At 36.4% G+C, this 17,830-nt stretch overlaps 1 protein-coding gene across 1 annotated transcript in view; it reads right to left on the bottom strand.

Annotated features, from left to right (window-relative positions):
- Positions 1-17,830, bottom strand: part of tgfb2 (transforming growth factor, beta 2) — a 51,993-nt gene that overhangs the window by 2,389 nt on the left and 31,774 nt on the right. The window contains exons 3-6 of the mRNA XM_029128701.3: positions 1,044-1,176; positions 860-970; positions 562-736; positions 4-157 (exon numbers count right to left, since the gene is read on the bottom strand). Coding sequence (XP_028984534.1) covers positions 4-157; positions 562-736; positions 860-970; positions 1,044-1,176 — 573 coding nt within the window. The remainder of the gene's footprint in view (positions 1-3; positions 158-561; positions 737-859; positions 971-1,043; positions 1,177-17,830) is intronic.

Below are 17,830 nucleotides of genomic sequence, written 5' to 3'. Positions count from 1 at the left end.
CACCTTAGAATGCTGTGTGTCAGCGCTCCACAGGTAGGGACACGCCCCAGCACAGAAGTTAGCCTCGTAGCCTCTTGGCTCATGGATCCATCTCCAGCCTAGGTCTTTCTTAAAGTCGATGTAGAGTGAACGTAAGCAGCAGTTGTCCTGAACATTTCTATGAGGAAGTGGATATTAAAGGTCAGACTCATGTTGTTTCTTCTACATGACACTGCCTGCAAGTCGCTCAGCCAAGACTGGAACCTAATGCTTTATAGGGATCACTCACATTCAGACTAGGTGGTACAACAGCAAGTGGCAGCTGTTGGACTACTTTTTTTATTCTGGTATCTCTTAGTCTGGGCTAGCACAATAGAGCTAATGATAAATGCTATTACTCCTGCCCTGATGTCATTACATGGCTGAGTTTAAAGCTCTGTAAGGATTAGAACTGAGCTTCAAATAAGCTGGTAAAACACAGAGATTTTTTCTTACTAAATAAAGCAAAAAAAAAATCAATCCTGACTCCCGACAGCAATGAGCTTACGTTAAACACTCATGTATGTGTGTCTGATAAAGTACTTGGAGCAGTAGGCAGCCCCCAGGGCCCTCTTAGATCTGATGTGCTGCGATTGAGACTCAGACTCTAGTCGGTAGGAAGGCAGTAACATGAGGAGAAGATGTGGAGCTCGACTGTTGTGCTTTCTCTTCTTAAACAGTTTCAAGTCACCACCATGGATGAAGCTATCATCGATACCTGAAAATGACAAAAGCTCTGTCATTAAGATTTATTTTGGTGAATGTTAGCACATCAGCAATCTAAGTTTTTCCAAGTATAATAATCTGTGAGTCTGGTTGTTGGTTGGATATATACACACACCTGCAAACCTTGCCTCCAGCTCCTCACTCTTGTTGGGAATAATGAAGTTATTTGATGGTACAAATGTGCAGCAAGGGCAGTGCAGGCTGATCTTGAATCCACTGTTTCTGTCTGCGGAGAAAGGTCAAACCGCACAGTAAATTATGCCGTTTGTGTCCAGATGTTCAGAGGAGCGCAAACTCACCTCTGTGGTTCAGCCATTCGCTCACTGCCTCCGTCACATCGAAGGATAGCCACTCTCCCTCTGTCTGTGTGCGCACTACCTTGCTGTCAATATAGCGCTGTGTTGGCGATGCCAGGTCCTTGTGTCCTAAAATCTGTGGACAGATGAAAGGCTTGTGATGGTAGAGTTTGCTGCTCTAATTTTTAACATATAGATGTAAAACCCATACACATTTTATCTTATAAAGAGCAGAGTCTGTCTGCTTGTGTCTCAGGATCCCACCACTATTTCAGTCTGGGAGCTAGCACAAGCACAGTGGACAAAATTTCACCTTTATTAGTGTGAGAGCTGAACAGCTCTCACACTATTGATATCTTCGCTCTTTATTAGTGGGAGAGCTGAACAGCTCTCACACTATTGATATCTTCGCTCTTTATCACAGTGAATGCTGCAAAGCATTCACTGTATTGTTTTTCTAAGCTTTATCACAGCGAATGCTGCAAAGCATTCACTGTATTGTTTTTCTAAGCTTTATTATTATTATTATTTTTCTTCCCCCTGTTTTTCTGCATCTAACTAGTCCCGCATACTTTCAGCTACAGAAACGATTCCAATATCAAAATAGCAGTTTAAATATTGGGTGGTTTTTGGTCAATTTTCATCTTTTCACACTTTAGTGTGTATTGCATTATTTAGAGTGCGTGATGTCACAGCCAGAGTGCGAGGGGACGTTTTTTTAAGATAGAACTTCTGTCTTTAACTCGTCACTACGGACACAATTTTCACTCTATCAACGTAATTATTTCAGTAAATCGTAGTCATACTTGTCTTCTTTCTAATGATATGTCTGGCTATACTCTCAGACGTATACTTTAGTCGCTATCACAACCTCAAAGCGCAGAGAGATCCTGGATTTCTCCCATTAAACTCTAATATAATTTTCAGCAGACGTCTGGGGTAAAAAAAAGAGGAGAAGTATTTTGAATTTGCGACTGCGGCTACAAACATTTGTCCTCAACATAAAATTCAACACATTTGCTCATTGAAGACTTGGGACTCGTAAAATGAAATAATTTTTGTGATAACTATTATGGGTTTAGCTGGAACAAGCCTGTTTTATACAGGGTGAAACTCTGCTTTTACAGAGCAGAGTTGAGCCTGATTTTCCCGCCTTTCGTCTCCATGGCGACGGCGCAGCTGCAGATGTCACTGACAGGTCAAACTCCTGATGCTCAGTGTAGACAGCAGTTCCATGCTTATTACTGATTACTCAACTACACTATTGGATTGTGTAGTAATTAAGCACACACTCCTCTAAATACTTTCAAAATAAAAGCACCAAGCAAATAATTTGCTTTAATAGCAATATTTCTGCTTTTAGATGGGTAATTATGACTATTTTAAAGATAGATTAACAGTTTGTAATTACCCACACATGCTTCCTCTACATCCTTCAAAATAAAAGCTCCAATGCCAAGTATTAGCTTTAACTGCACTGTTTTTTGCCTTTGAATGGGTAATTATGATTATTTAAAGACTAATTCACAGTTACGCTATTACCCCCACACATTCCTCTAAATCCTTTCAAAAATAAAAGCACCAATTACAATTTATTACCTTTAATGGCAAGATTGATTAGAAAAATTGTGGTTCTGAATGACTATGCCAATCGTTATAGAGACTACTTTAGAGTTCAGTAAATAGCCACTCAAACTTATTAGGGTGCTTTTATTCTGAAAGGGCTAAATCTGAATCTTTTGCTTTAATAGGGCTATTGTTGCTATTGAATGATAAATTATGACTATCTAATGACTATTTTATAGTTTAGTAATCGCCCACACACAACCTCTAAATCCTTTCAAAATAAAAGCATCAATGTAATTTATTACCTTAAATGGCAAGATTTTTGTTTCTGACTGGTAAAATTTTACTAGTTATTAAACTATTACACAGGTAATTATTTACAAATACTTTCTTCAAATTAAAAAGCTAGTCAGCTTATTTATGATTGTCAACAATGCACTCTGGTCAACTTTTTAATCTTTGATATATTTTTTACCTTGGTCAACTTTTGAATCATTGTCATATTTTAATCTTGTCTTAGTATGACATTGGTCATCTTTTTAATCATCATCTTTTTAATCGCCATCTTTTGTCATCGTTTATTCTTTGTCAACGTTTTCTCGTTTTCATCGCTTTGCCGTAGTCAACTTTTGGACGTAGTCAACTTTTTTGACGTCAGCAGCTTAATCAGCGTTTGTCATCGTTGCGGCAGCAGATCAGCTCTCCCACGTAATTTCTCGAGAAATTACTTTTTCTAGTTTTTCTTATTAGTGGGAGAGCTGAACAGCTCTCACACTATTGATATCTTCGACTTTATTTTTCTCCTTCTTCTTATTATTATTTCGCCCCGTTTTTTGGTCGCTTTCATCGTCTCAACGCTTCGTCGTGGAATCGCCGTTCAACTTTCTAAACGTGTGTCGTCTTTAGGAGATGGGGGCTATTACTTTTCACCTTTTCAGCTTTTCAACTTTTAACGTTATTCAACGTTTTTCGTCGTTTTTTTTATAATGGTCGTCTATGGGAATCATCGTTCAACTTTTGTCAACTTGCCTCTTTCATCAGCGTCTATCATCGTCATACTTTGGCGTAGAAACGTCATTTCAAGGTCAAAAGCGTCTATCATCTTTCAAACGTTCTCCGTGTAAATCAGCGTCCTCGTATCTTTTTATAGTTACGACTTGTGAGCGTTTAAATATCGTGTGGTATTGTTAAATTTTCAGCTTTCCATTAGTGTGTATTGCGTCTGCTAGAGTGCGTGATGTCACAGCTACAGTGAGAAGGTGCACTTTTTTAAGACAGAACTTCTGTCTCTAACTTGTCACTACAGCCACAATTTCTACTCTATCAACGTAATTATTTCACTAAATCGTAGTCATAATTATCTTCTTTCAAATGATGTGTCTGGATATACCCTCAGACCTATACTTTAGTCGCTATCAACCTCAAAGTGCAGAGAGATCCCGAAATTCTCCCATAGACTCTAATGATAATTTTTCGCAGACGTCTGGGGAGAAAAACAGAGCAGACATATTTTGAAATTGCCACTGTTGCTATAAGCTTTTGTCCTCAAACATAAAATTCACACCATTTGCTCATTGAAGCCTTGGGACTCGTAAAATGAAATAATTTTTGTGATAACTATCATGGTTTAGCTGGAACAAGCCTGTTTATACAGGGTGAAACTCTGCTTTTTACAGAGCAGAGTGAGCCTGATTTTCCCCCCTTTTGTCTCCATGGCGACGGCGCAGCTGCAGATTTGACTGACAGGTCAAACTGCTGATGCTCAGTGTACAGAGCAGTTCCATGCTTGTTACTGATTAGTCAACCACACTAATGACTTGCGTAGTGATTAAGCACGCACTTCCTCTAAATCCTTTCAAAATAAAAGCACCAAGCCAAATAATTAGCTTTAATAGCAATATTTCTGCTTTTAGATGGGTAATTATGACTATTTAAATATAGATTAACAGTTTAGTAATGACCCACACATGCTTCCTCTACATCCTTTCAAAATAAAAGCACCAATGCCATTATTAGCTTTAACTGCACTGTTTTTGCCTTTGAATGGGTAATTATGATTATTTAAAGACTAGTTGACAGTTACGCTATTACCCCCACACATTTCCTCTAAATCCTTTCAAAATAAAAGCACCAATTACAATTTATTACCTTTAATGGCAAGATTGATTAAAAAAATTTGTGGTTCTGAATACTTACCAATCGTTAATGGGACTACTTTAGAGTTCAGTAAATAGCCACTCAAACTCATTAGGGTGCTTTTATTCTGAAAGGGCTAAATCTAAATCTTTTGCTTTAATAGGGCTATTCTTGCTATTGAACGATAAATTATGACTATCTAATGACTATTTTATAGTTTAGTAATCGCCCACACACAACCTCTAAATCCTTTCAAAATAAAAGCACCAATGTAATTTATTACCTTAAATGGCAAGATTTTTGTTTCTGACTGGTAAATTTCTACTAGTTATTAAAATATTACACAGGTAATTATTTACAAATACTCTCTTCAAATCAAAAAGATAGTCAGCTTATTTATGATTGTCAACAATGCACATTGGTCAACCTTTTAATCTTTGACATCTTTTAACCTTGGTCAACTTTTGAATCATTGTCATCTCTTTAATATTGTCATAGTATGACCTTGGTCATCTTTTTAATCATCATCATTTTAATCGCCATCTTTTGTCATCGTTTTAATCTTTTGTCAACGTTTTCCTCGTTTTCATCCGTTTTGCCGTAGTCAACTTTTGACGTCAGCAGCTTAATCAGCGTTTGTCATCGTTGCGGCAGCAGATCAGCTCTCCCACGTAATTTCTCGAGAAATTACTTTTTCTAGTTATTCTTATTATTTCGCCCGTTTTTCGGTCGCTATCTGCTTCTCAACGCTTCATCGCAGAATCATCGTTCAACGTTCTAAACGTGCGTCATCGTTAGACGATGCAGGCTATTACTTTTCACGTTTTCAGCTTTTCAACTTTTAAACGTTATTCAACGTTTTCCGTTGTTTTTTTATAATGGTCGTCTATGGGAATCATCGTTCAACTTTCTGTCAACTTCCCTCTTTTCATCAGCGTCTATCATCGTCATACTTTGGCGTAGAAACGTCATTTCAAACGTCAAAAGCGTCTATCATCTTTCAAACGTTCTCCGTGTAAATCAGCGTCCTCGTATCTTTTATAGTTTTCGACTTGTGAGCGTTTAAAATATCGTGTGGTTTTTGTTAAATTTTCAGCTTTTCCATTAGTGTGTATTGGGTCAGTTAGAGTGCGTGATGTCACAGCTACAGTGAGAAGGTGCGCTTTTTTAAGACAGAACTTCTGTCTCTAACTCGTCACTACAGCCACAATTTTTACTCTATCAACATAATTACTTCACTAAATCGTAGTCATACTTGTCTTCTTTCTAATGATGTGTCTGGATATCCCTCAGACCTATACTTTAGTCGCTATCAACCTCAAAGTGCAGAGAGATCCTGAAATTCTCCCATTGACTCTAATGATAATTTTTGGCAGACGTCTGGGGAGAAAAACAGAGGAGACATATTTGAAATTGGCCACTGTGGCTACAAGCTTTTATCCTCAAATATAAAATTCACACCATTTGCTCATTGAAGCCTTGGGACTCGTAAAATGAAATAATTTTTGTGATAACTATCATGGTTTAACTGGAACAAGCCTGTTTATACAGGGTGAAACTCTGCTTTTACAGAGCAGAGTGAGCCTGATATTCCCGCCTTTTGTCTCCATGGCGACGGCGCAGCTGCAGATTTCACTGACAGGTCAAACTGCTGATGCTCAGTGTAGACAGCAGTTCCATGCTTATTACTGATTACTCAACTACACTATTGGATTGTGTAGTAATTAAGCACACACTTCCTCTAAATCCTTTCAAAATAAAAGCACCAAGCCAAATAATTAGCTTTAATAGCAATATTTCAACTTTTAGATGGGTAATTATGACTATTTAAAGATAGATTAACAGTTTAGTAATTACCCACACGTGCTTCCTCTACACCCTTTCAAAATAAAAGCACCAATGCCAATTATTAGCTTTAACTGCACTGTTTTTTGCCTTTGAATGGGTAATTATGATTATTAATGGGTAATTAAAGACTAATTGACAGTTATGCTATTACCCCCACACATTTCCTCTAAATCCTTTCAAAATAAAAGCACCAATTACAATTTATTACCTTTAATGGCAAGATTGATTAAAACATTTGTGGTTCTGAATACTTACCAATCGTTAATGGGACTACTTTAGAGTTCAGTAAATAGACACTCAAACTTATTAGGGTGCTTTTATTCTGAAAGTGCTAAATCTAAATCTTTTGCTTTAATAGGGCTATTCTTGCTATTGAATGATAAATTATGACTATCTAATGACTATTTTATAGTTTAGTAATCACCCACACACAACCTCTAAATCCTTTCAAAATAAAAGCACCAATGTAATTCATTACCTTAAATGGCAGGATTTTTGTTTCTGACTGGTAAATTTCTACTACTTATTAAACCATTACACAGTTAGGTAATGCTTTACAAATACTTTCTTCAAATCAAAAAGATAGTCAGCTTATTTTGATTGTCAACAATGCACCTTGGTCAACTTTTTAATATTTTTAAACGTGGTCAACTTTTGAATCATTGTCATCTCTTTAATATTGTCATAGTATGACCTTGGTCATCTTTTTAATCATCATCTTTTTAATCGCCATCTTTTGTCATCGTTTTAATCTTTGTCAACGTTTTCTCGTTTCATCGTTTTCATCGTTTTCATCGTTTTGCCGTAGTCAACTTTTTGACGTCAGCAGCTTAATCAGCGTTTGTCATCGTTGCGCAGCAGATCAGCTCTCCCACGTAATTTCTCGAGAAATTACTTTTTCTAGTTATTATTATTTTTCTTCCCCCCGTTTTTCTGCATCTAACTAGTCCCGCATACTTTCAGCTACAGAAACGATTCCAATATCAAAATGTTCAGCTTTTTAAGGAGAAGTGTGCTATTACTTTTCTCATTCATATGTTTCATATTTTTCAAGTTATTAAGCTTTTTTTAACTTTTTTTTCCCATTGAAATGAATGGGAACAACTTTTCAAATTCTCTTCAGCTTTGTCTACTTTCAGCTTTAACTACTTCCGCATACTTTAGGCTACAGACACCATTTAAACTACAAAATAATCTTCAACTATTCAACTATTAATCTTCCAGAAATCGTTAAAATATCTTTAATAGTTTCTGATTTATAGCAGTTTAAATATTGGGTGGTTTTTGGTCAATTTTCATCTTTTCCATTAGTGTGTATTGGGTTATTTAGAGTGCGTGATGTCACAGCCAGAGTGCGAGGGGACGTTTTTTTAAGATAGAACTTCTGTCTTTAACTCGTCACTACGGACACAATTTTCCCTCTATCAACGTAATTATTTCAGTAAATCGTAGTCATACTTGTCTTCTTTCTAATGATATGTCTGGCTATACTCTCAGACGTATACTTTAGTCGCTATCAACCTCAAAGCGCAGAGAGATCCTGGATTTCTCCCATTAACTCTAATGATAATTTTCAGCAGACGTCTGGGGAGAAAAAAAAGAGGAGAAGTATTTTGAATTTGCGACTGCGGCTACAAACGTTTGTCCTCAAACATAAAATTCACACCATTTGCTCATTGAAGCCTTGGGACTCGTAAAATGAAATAATTTTTGTGATAACTATCATGGTTTAGCTGGAACAAGCCTGTTTATACAGGGTGAAACTCTGCTTTTACAGAGCAGAGTGAGCCTGATTTTCCCGCCTTTCGTCTCCATGGCGACGGCGCAGCTGCAGATTTCACTGACAGGTCAAACTCCTGATGCTCAGTGTAGACAGCAGTTCCATGCATATTACTGATTACTCAACTACACTATTGGATTGTGTAGTAATTAAGCACACACTTCCTCTTAATCCTTTCAAAATAAAAGCACCAAGCCAAATAATTAGCTTTAATACCAACATTTCTGCTTTTATATGGGTAATTATGATTATTTAAAGATAGATTAACAGTTTAGTAATTAACCACACATGCTTCCTCTACATCCTTTCAAAATAAAAGCACCAATGCAATTTATTAGCTTTAACTGTACTGTTTTTGCCTGTGAATGGTTCATTATGATTATTTAAAGACTAATTGACAGTTACGCTATTACCCCCACACATTTCCTCTAAATCCTTTCAAATAAAAGCACCAATTACAATTTATTACCTTTAATGGCAAGATTGATTAAAAAAAATTGTGGTTCTGAATACTTACCAATCGTTAATGGGACTACTTTAGAGTTCAGTAAATAGCCACTCAACCTTATTAGGGTGCTTTATTTTGAAAGGGCTAAATCTAAATCTTTTGCTTTAATAGGGCTATTGTTGCTATTGAATGATAAATTATGACTATCTAATGACTATTTTATAGTTTAGTAATCACTCACACACAGCTTCTAAATCCTTCCATAAAAAAAGCACCAATGTAATTTATTACCCTAAATGGCAAGATATTTGATTCTGACTGGTAAATTTTTAATAGTTATTAAACTATTACATAGTTAGGTAATTATTTACAAATACTTTCTTCAAATCAAAAAGCTAGTCAGCTTATTTATGATTGTCAACAATGCACCTTGGTCAACTTTTTAATCTTTGACATCTTTTAACCTTGGTCAACTTTTGAATCATTGTCATCTCTTTAATATTGTCATAGTATGACCTTGGTCATCTTTTTAATCATCATCATTTTAATCGCCATCTTTTGTCATCGTTTTAATCTTTTGTCAACGTTTTCTCGTTTTCATCGTTTTGCCGTAGTCAACTTTTTGACGTCAGCAGCTTAATCAGCGTTTGTCATCGTTGCGGCAGCAGATCAGCTCTCCCACGTAATTTCTCGAGAAATTACTTTTTCTAGTTATTCTTATTATTTCGCCCGTTTTTCGGTCGCTATCTGCTTCTCAACGCTTCATCGCAGAATCATCGTTCAACGTTCTAAACGTGCGTCATCGTTAGACGATGCAGGCTATTACTTTTCACGTTTTCAGCTTTTCAACTTTTAACGTTATTCAACGTTTTCCGTTGTTTTTTTATAATGGTCGTCTATGGGAATCATCGTTCAACTTTCTGTCAACTTCCCTCTTTTCATCAGCGTCTATCATCGTCATACTTTGGCGTAGAAACGTCATTTCAACGTCAAAAGCGTCTATCATCTTTCAACGTTCTCCGTGTAAATCAGCGTCCTCGTATCTTTTATAGTTTTCGACTTGTGAGCGTTTAAATATCGTGTGGTTTTTGTTAAATTTTCAGCTTTTCCATTAGTGTGTATTGGGTCAGTTAGAGTGCGTGATGTCACAGCTACAGTGAGAAGGTGCGCTTTTTTAAGACAGAACTTCTGTCTCTAACTCGTCACTACAGCCACAATTTTTACTCTATCAACATAATTACTTCACTAAATCGTAGTCATACTTGTCTTCTTTCTAATGATGTGTCTGGATATACCCTCAGACCTATACTTTAGTCGCTATCAACCTCAAAGTGCAGAGAGATCCTGAAATTCTCCCATTGACTCTAATGATAATTTTTGGCAGACGTCTGGGGAGAAAAACAGAGGAGACATATTTTGAAATTGCCACTGTGGCTACAAGCTTTTATCCTCAAATATAAAATTCACACCATTTGCTCATTGAAGCCTTGGGACTCGTAAAATGAAATAATTTTTGTGATAACTATCATGGTTTAACTGGAACAAGCCTGTTTATACAGGGTGAAACTCTGCTTTTACAGAGCAGAGTGAGCCTGATATTCCCGCCTTTTGTCTCCATGGCGACGGCGCAGCTGCAGATTTCACTGACAGGTCAAACTGCTGATGCTCAGTGTAGACAGCAGTTCCATGCTTATTACTGATTACTCAACTACACTATTGGATTGTGTAGTAATTAAGCACACACTTCCTCTAAATCCTTTCAAAATAAAAGCACCAAGCCAAATAATTAGCTTTAATAGCAATATTTCAACTTTTAGATGGGTAATTATGACTATTTAAAGATAGATTAACAGTTTAGTAATTACCCACACGTGCTTCCTCTACACCCTTTCAAAATAAAAGCACCAATGCCAATTATTAGCTTTAACTGCACTGTTTTTGCCTTTGAATGGGTAATTATGATTATTAATGGGTAATTAAAGACTAATTGACAGTTATGCTATTACCCCCACACATTTCCTCTAAATCCTTTCAAAATAAAAGCACCAATTACAATTTATTACCTTTAATGGCAAGATTGATTAAAACATTTGTGGTTCTGAATACTTACCAATCGTTAATGGGACTACTTTAGAGTTCAGTAAATAGACACTCAAACTTATTAGGGTGCTTTTATTCTGAAAGTGCTAAATCTAAATCTTTTGCTTTAATAGGGCTATTCTTGCTATTGAATGATAAACTATGACTATCTAATGACTATTTTATAGTTTAGTAATCGCCCACACACAACCTCTAAATCCTTTCAAAATAAAAGCACCAATGTAATTTATTACCTTAAATGGCAAGATTTTTGTTTCTGACTGGTAAATTTCTACTAGTTATTAAACTATTACACAGTTAGGTAATTATTTACAAATACTTTCTTCAAATCAAAAAGATAGTCAGCTTATTTTTGATTGTCAACAATGCACCTTGGTCAACTTTTTAATATTTTAAACGTGGTCAACTTTTGAATCATTGTCATCTCTTTAATATTGTCATAGTATGACCTTGGTCATCTTTTTAATCATCATCTTTTTAATCGCCATCTTTTGTCATCGTTTTAATCTTTGTCAACGTTTTCTCGTTTTCATCGTTTTCATCGTTTTCATCGTTTTCATCGTTTTGCCGTAGTCAACTTTTTGACGTCAGCAGCTTAATCAGCGTTTGTCATCGTTGCGGCAGCAGATCAGCTCTCCCACGTAATTTCTCGAGAAATTACTTTTTCTAGTTATTATTATTTTTCTTCCCCCCGTTTTTCTGCATCTAACTAGTCCCGCATACTTTCAGCTACAGAAACGATTCCAATATCAAAATGTTCAGCTTTTTAAGGAGAAGTGTGCTATTACTTTTCTCATTCATATGTTTCATATTTTTCAAGTTATTAAGCTTTTTTTAACTTTTTTTTCCCATTGAAATGAATGGGAACAACTTTTCAAATTCTCTTCAGCTTTGTCTACTTTCAGCTTTAACTACTTCCGCATACTTTAGGCTACAGACACCATTTAAACTACAAAATAATCTTCAACTATTCAACTATTAATCTTCCAGAAATCGTTAAAATATCTTTAATAGTTTCTGATTTATAGCAGTTTAAATATTGGGTGGTTTTTGGTCAATTTTCATCTTTTCCATTAGTGTGTATTGGGTTATTTAGAGTGCGTGATGTCACAGCCAGAGTGCGAGGGGACGTTTTTTTAAGATAGAACTTCTGTCTTTAACTCGTCACTACGGACACAATTTTCCCTCTATCAACGTAATTATTTCAGTAAATCGTAGTCATACTTGTCTTCTTTCTAATGATATGTCTGGCTATACTCTCAGACGTATACTTTAGTCGCTATCAACCTCAAAGCGCAGAGAGATCCTGGATTTCTCCCATTAACTCTAATGATAATTTTCAGCAGACGTCTGGGGAGAAAAAAAAGAGGAGAAGTATTTTGAATTTGCGACTGCGGCTACAAACGTTTGTCCTCAAACATAAAATTCACACCATTTGCTCATTGAAGCCTTGGGACTCGTAAAATGAAATAATTTTTGTGATAACTATCATGGTTTAGCTGGAACAAGCCTGTTTATACAGGGTGAAACTCTGCTTTTACAGAGCAGAGTGAGCCTGATTTTCCCGCCTTTCGTCTCCATGGCGACGGCGCAGCTGCAGATTTCACTGACAGGTCAAACTCCTGATGCTCAGTGTAGACAGCAGTTCCATGCATATTACTGATTACTCAACTACACTATTGGATTGTGTAGTAATTAAGCACACACTTCCTCTTAATCCTTTCAAAATAAAAGCACCAAGCCAAATAATTAGCTTTAATACCAACATTTCTGCTTTTATATGGGTAATTATGATTATTTAAAGATAGATTAACAGTTTAGTAATTAACCACACATGCTTCCTCTACATCCTTTCAAAATAAAAGCACCAATGCAATTTATTAGCTTTAACTGTACTGTTTTTGCCTGTGAATGGTTCATTATGATTATTTAAAGACTAATTGACAGTTACGCTATTACCCCCACACATTTCCTCTAAATCCTTTCAAATAAAAGCACCAATTACAATTTATTACCTTTAATGGCAAGATTGATTAAAAAAAATTGTGGTTCTGAATACTTACCAATCGTTAATGGGACTACTTTAGAGTTCAGTAAATAGCCACTCAACCTTATTAGGGTGCTTTTATTTTGAAAGGGCTAAATCTAAATCTTTTGCTTTAATAGGGCTATTGTTGCTATTGAATGATAAATTATGACTATCTAATGACTATTTTATAGTTTAGTAATCACTCACACACAGCTTCTAAATCCTTCCATAAAAAAAGCACCAATGTAATTTATTACCCTAAATGGCAAGATATTTGATTCTGACTGGTAAATTTTTAATAGTTATTAAACTATTACATAGTTAGGTAATTATTTACAAATACTTTCTTCAAATCAAAAAGCTAGTCAGCTTATTTATGATTGTCAACAATGCACCTTGGTCAACTTTTTAATCTTTGACATCTTTTAACCGTGGTCAACTTTTGAATCATTGTCATCTCTTTAATATTGTCATAGTATGACCTTGGTCATCTTTTTAATCATCATCTTTTTATTCGCCATCTTTTGTCATCGTTTTAATCTTTGTCAATGTTTTCTCGTTTTCATCGTTTTCATCGTTTTGCCGTAGTCAACTTTTGGACGTAGTCAACTTTGTGACGTCAGCAGCTTAATCAGCGTTTGTCATCGTTGCGGCAGCAGATCAGCTCTCCCACGTAATTTCTCGAGAAATTACTTTTTCTAGTTATTATTATTATTTCGCCCCGTTTTTCGGTCGCTATCTACTTCTCAACGCTTCATCGCAGAATCATCGTTCAACGTTCTAAACGTGCGTCATCGTTAGACGATGCAGGCTATTACTTTTCACGTTTTCAGCTTTTCAACTTTTAACGTTATTCAACGTTTTCCGTCGTTTTTTTATAATGGTCGTCTATGGGAATCATCGTTCAACTTTCTGTCAACTTGCCTCTTTTCATCAGCGTCTATCATCGTCATACTTTGGCGTAGAAACGTCATTTCAACGTCAAAAGCGTCTATCATCTTTCAACGTTCTCCGTGTAAATCAGCGTCCTCGTATCTTTTATAGTTTTCGCCTTGTGAGCGTTTAAATATCGTGTGGTTTTTGTTAAATTTTCAGCTTTTCCATTAGTGTGTATTGGGTCAGTTAGAGTGCGTGATGTCACAGCTACAGTGAGAAGGTGCGCTTTTTTAAGACAGAACTTCTGTCTCTAACTCGTCACTACAGCCACAATTTTTACTCTATCAACATAATTACTTCACTAAATCGTAGTCATACTTGTCTTCTTTCTAATGATGTGTCTGGATATACCCTCAGACCTATACTTTAGTCGCTATCAACCTCAAAGCGCAGAGACATCCTGAAATTCTACCATAGACTCTAATGATAATTTTCGGCAGACATCTGGGGACAAAAACAGAGGAGACATATTTTGAAATTGCCACTGTGGCTACAAGCTTTTGTCCTCAAACATAAAATTCGCACGATTTGCTCATTGAAGCCTTGGGACTCGTAAAATGAAATAATTTTTGTGATAACTATCATGGTTTAGCTGGAACAAGCCTGTTTATACAGGGTGAAACTCTGCTTTTACAGAGCAGAGAGAGCCTGATTTTCCCGCCTTTAGTAATTACCCACACATGCTTCCTCTACATCCTTTTAAAATAAAAGCACCAATGCCAATTATTAGCTTTAACTGCACTGTTTTTGTCTTTGAATGGGTAATTATGAATATTTAAAGACTAATTGACAGTTACGCTATTACCCCCACACATTTCCTCTAAATCCTTTCAAAATAAAAGCACCAATTGCAATTTATTACCTTTAATGGCAAGATTGATTAGAAAACATCTACTTCTGAATACTTACCAATCGTTAATGAGACTACTTTAGAGTTCAGTTAATAACCACTCACACTTATTAGGGTGCTTTTATTCTGAAAGGGCTGCTTTAATAGGGCTATTCTTGCTATTGAATGATAAATTATGACTATCTATTGAGTATTTTATAGTTTAGTAATCACTCACACACAACCTCTAAATCCTTTCAAAATAAAAGCTCCAATGTAATTTATTACCTTAAATGGCAAGATTTTTTTTCTGACAGGTAAATTTTGACTAGTTATTAAACTATTACACAGTTAAGTAATTATTTACAAATACTTTCTTCAAATCAAAAAGCTAGTCAGCTTATTTATGATTGTCAACAATGTACCTTGGTCAACTTTTTAATATTTGACATCTTTTAACCTTGGTCAACTTTTGAATCATTGTCATATTTTTAATCTTGTCTTAGTGTGACCATGGTCATCTTTTTAATTATCATCTTTTTAATCGTTAAAGGTATCATAATATTACCACAAACCGGAAACAAGAACAACAAGCATTAATAGTATACCTTTGTTGTTTTCTGGTCTCATTTATAGCTTGTTAGAAGTGTAATGTTAGACGTTGACCAGCAGATGACGCCAAACTAATCTTTATCAAATGCTTTGACTCAGCACAACACATTTGCTTTATTTTGCTTGAAAAAGCTTCAGCCCCATGCTAAGGTAAAACCTGGGTAGCATAACAAGCATGGAATTTGGTCTCTCGTCTGAATCTGAGCAGTGGTTTAACTGAAGACAGCAATGGAGAGAGTGACAGCTAAAAGCCAGTAAGTGGAGTCAAGATGCTGAGAGGATGGAAAGGAAGCAGAAATGGTCTGACATGAAGAGCTGCTCCTTGTTACAGAGAATGATTAAAGCTCCTAAATGACTGGCACACTCAGGGTGGAAATGTAGTATAGGTTCAGAGTAAATACCTATGTAGCAACTCAGAAATGCAGATTGACTCCTGCATGGTTTTAGTGTGACTTCAGTGCCGTCTCACTAACTCTGACAAACATGAAATCTTGTCCCCCAATCTAACTTAGTTAATGAGGCAGAACAAAGACAACAGCACCACTAATGGCTGGAGACCTGTTGTCACATACTGTATATAATAAAAATCTCACTTTAAGCAGAGCCAACATGGCCCCTTTTATTTGGTTTACACGCTACAAGTTTCAACACATTCCTCTTTAATATCAGTCTAAATAGTATTTACTGATCCCACATTAAGGAAATTCTCTTGTTAACCAGCTCACAATAAAGGGCAGTAAAAATGGAATGGGCACTTTGATGGTTAAAACCTGTTTAACCTGACTAAGAATTTCTGTTCAAAAGGCTGGGAATTATTGTTACTGTATGCTTATTAATGGAGCACAGCTCAATTAGAAAGTTCACACCTCCTTTTCAGATACTTTGAATGAAAAACAACCAAATTGCAGATTCCTAGAGTTTACAGTTACAGTTGTCCAAAAATGACCTACTGTCTGTCATTATGCAGGTGATACAGTTAATAAAAGCCTTTCCTTAAGAGGGTACAAAACCCTTAAAACATTCCTATTTATAAAAACCTAAATGGTATTTATTCTCTTGTGTGTGCGTGTGTGTCTTCACAGGTTAGATTAAATGACTTTCTGAAGTTTTTGTGATCAAAGAGCACATCCAGATATTTGCACTGCTTAAACAAATAAGGGAACACGTAATAATGCCAAATCCATTACAATTCTAGGATCTCACCCTGTCCAGTTAGGAAGCAACACTAACTATTGTGGGAATGGAAGCGACGACAGGTGGAAACTAGAAGCAACTATCAAGACAAGCCCTATGAAGTATTGGTTTCGGGTGGTGGCCACAGAGCATTTTCCCTGTCCTCATCCTTTCTAGCCTGTGTGCTCACCATGGTAGGCAGTATCATGATGTCTGATACCCACAGAGACACCGACAGGGTGTCTTTACCCTCAGGTAAAGCCGCCCATACATGATCAATGGCACCTGCTGTGCCTCCCAGCATAGAGGAGAAACGAGGGGAGGCCGTAGGAGGACAAACCCAGAGCCTCTAGAACGACCTCTAGTGGGCCACTGATGCATGTTTCTGCTCAGACCGTTAGGAACAGACTCCATGACAGTGGTGTGATGTGCTCACAGCCAAACACCGTGCAGGCCAGGCAGGTTCTCCACTAACACTATTTGCTCCTCACGAATGAGAATGGTTCTCCTATGTTCTCCTTGGCGTCTCCAGACGTTTCAGCTTCCTGCATGAAGGCATCGATGCTATGGACAGACCTGGATCCAGCCTAGCACCTCATCACTAGACTGTCCAAAATTATGCGGTTATTGATGTATCTAGTACATACTAAGATACTAAGATACATACTTTATTGATCTCCTTTGTGGCTTGGTGGCTCAGTTGGTAGAGTGTTGGCTCTGGGAGCCACGCACACGTTTTATGCTGTGTTTTATGGGGTGTATCATTTACTGTTTATCTCTCTATGTAAACTGCCAGCCTGGGAACTGGTCGGTGCAGAGAGGTTTGTCTCAAAAGAAAATCTGTCCTGAAGCAGCCTTACATTTACAAAGTTGTTTTAACCACATTAGATAGAATAAAATAATTAAAAAATAGTTCTATTTAGATTTTCGATTCCTGAGAAACCAGGTTTGTCATACGGCTCCCAGTGCAGCAATGCCATTTGTCTTAGACCCTGGTGGAGTGTCAGACAAGGCATCTGGCTTAAAGTTTTAATCCTTCCCCCTTGTGGTGCACAGATTTGAAAAAGTCATTGACAAATTAAAAAGTTTGTAGTTAAACATAACTAAAATTAGTGTAATAGGAAACTCTTCTAAGAGAAAAAAAACAATATTTTCTTGTTAAAATAACTTGTGATTGGCAACAGTCAGAATTTGTACAAATGTAACTAATAACGCTGTTAGTAAAAAATGAGTTATACCATACTAAGTAGAAATGAATCAGTGTATACATGTTAAAAATATTTTTTTTTCAATCTCAGTTGTGGCAGCACCAAATATCAGGTTAAGAAGTTTG

The sequence above is a fragment of the Betta splendens genome, chromosome 16 (assembly GCF_900634795.4).
Source record: "Betta splendens chromosome 16, fBetSpl5.4, whole genome shotgun sequence".
NCBI lineage: Eukaryota > Metazoa > Chordata > Actinopteri > Anabantiformes > Osphronemidae > Betta > Betta splendens.
The sequence above is the reverse complement of the archived record's forward strand: the minus strand, read 5'-3'. Positions and strand labels throughout refer to the sequence as shown.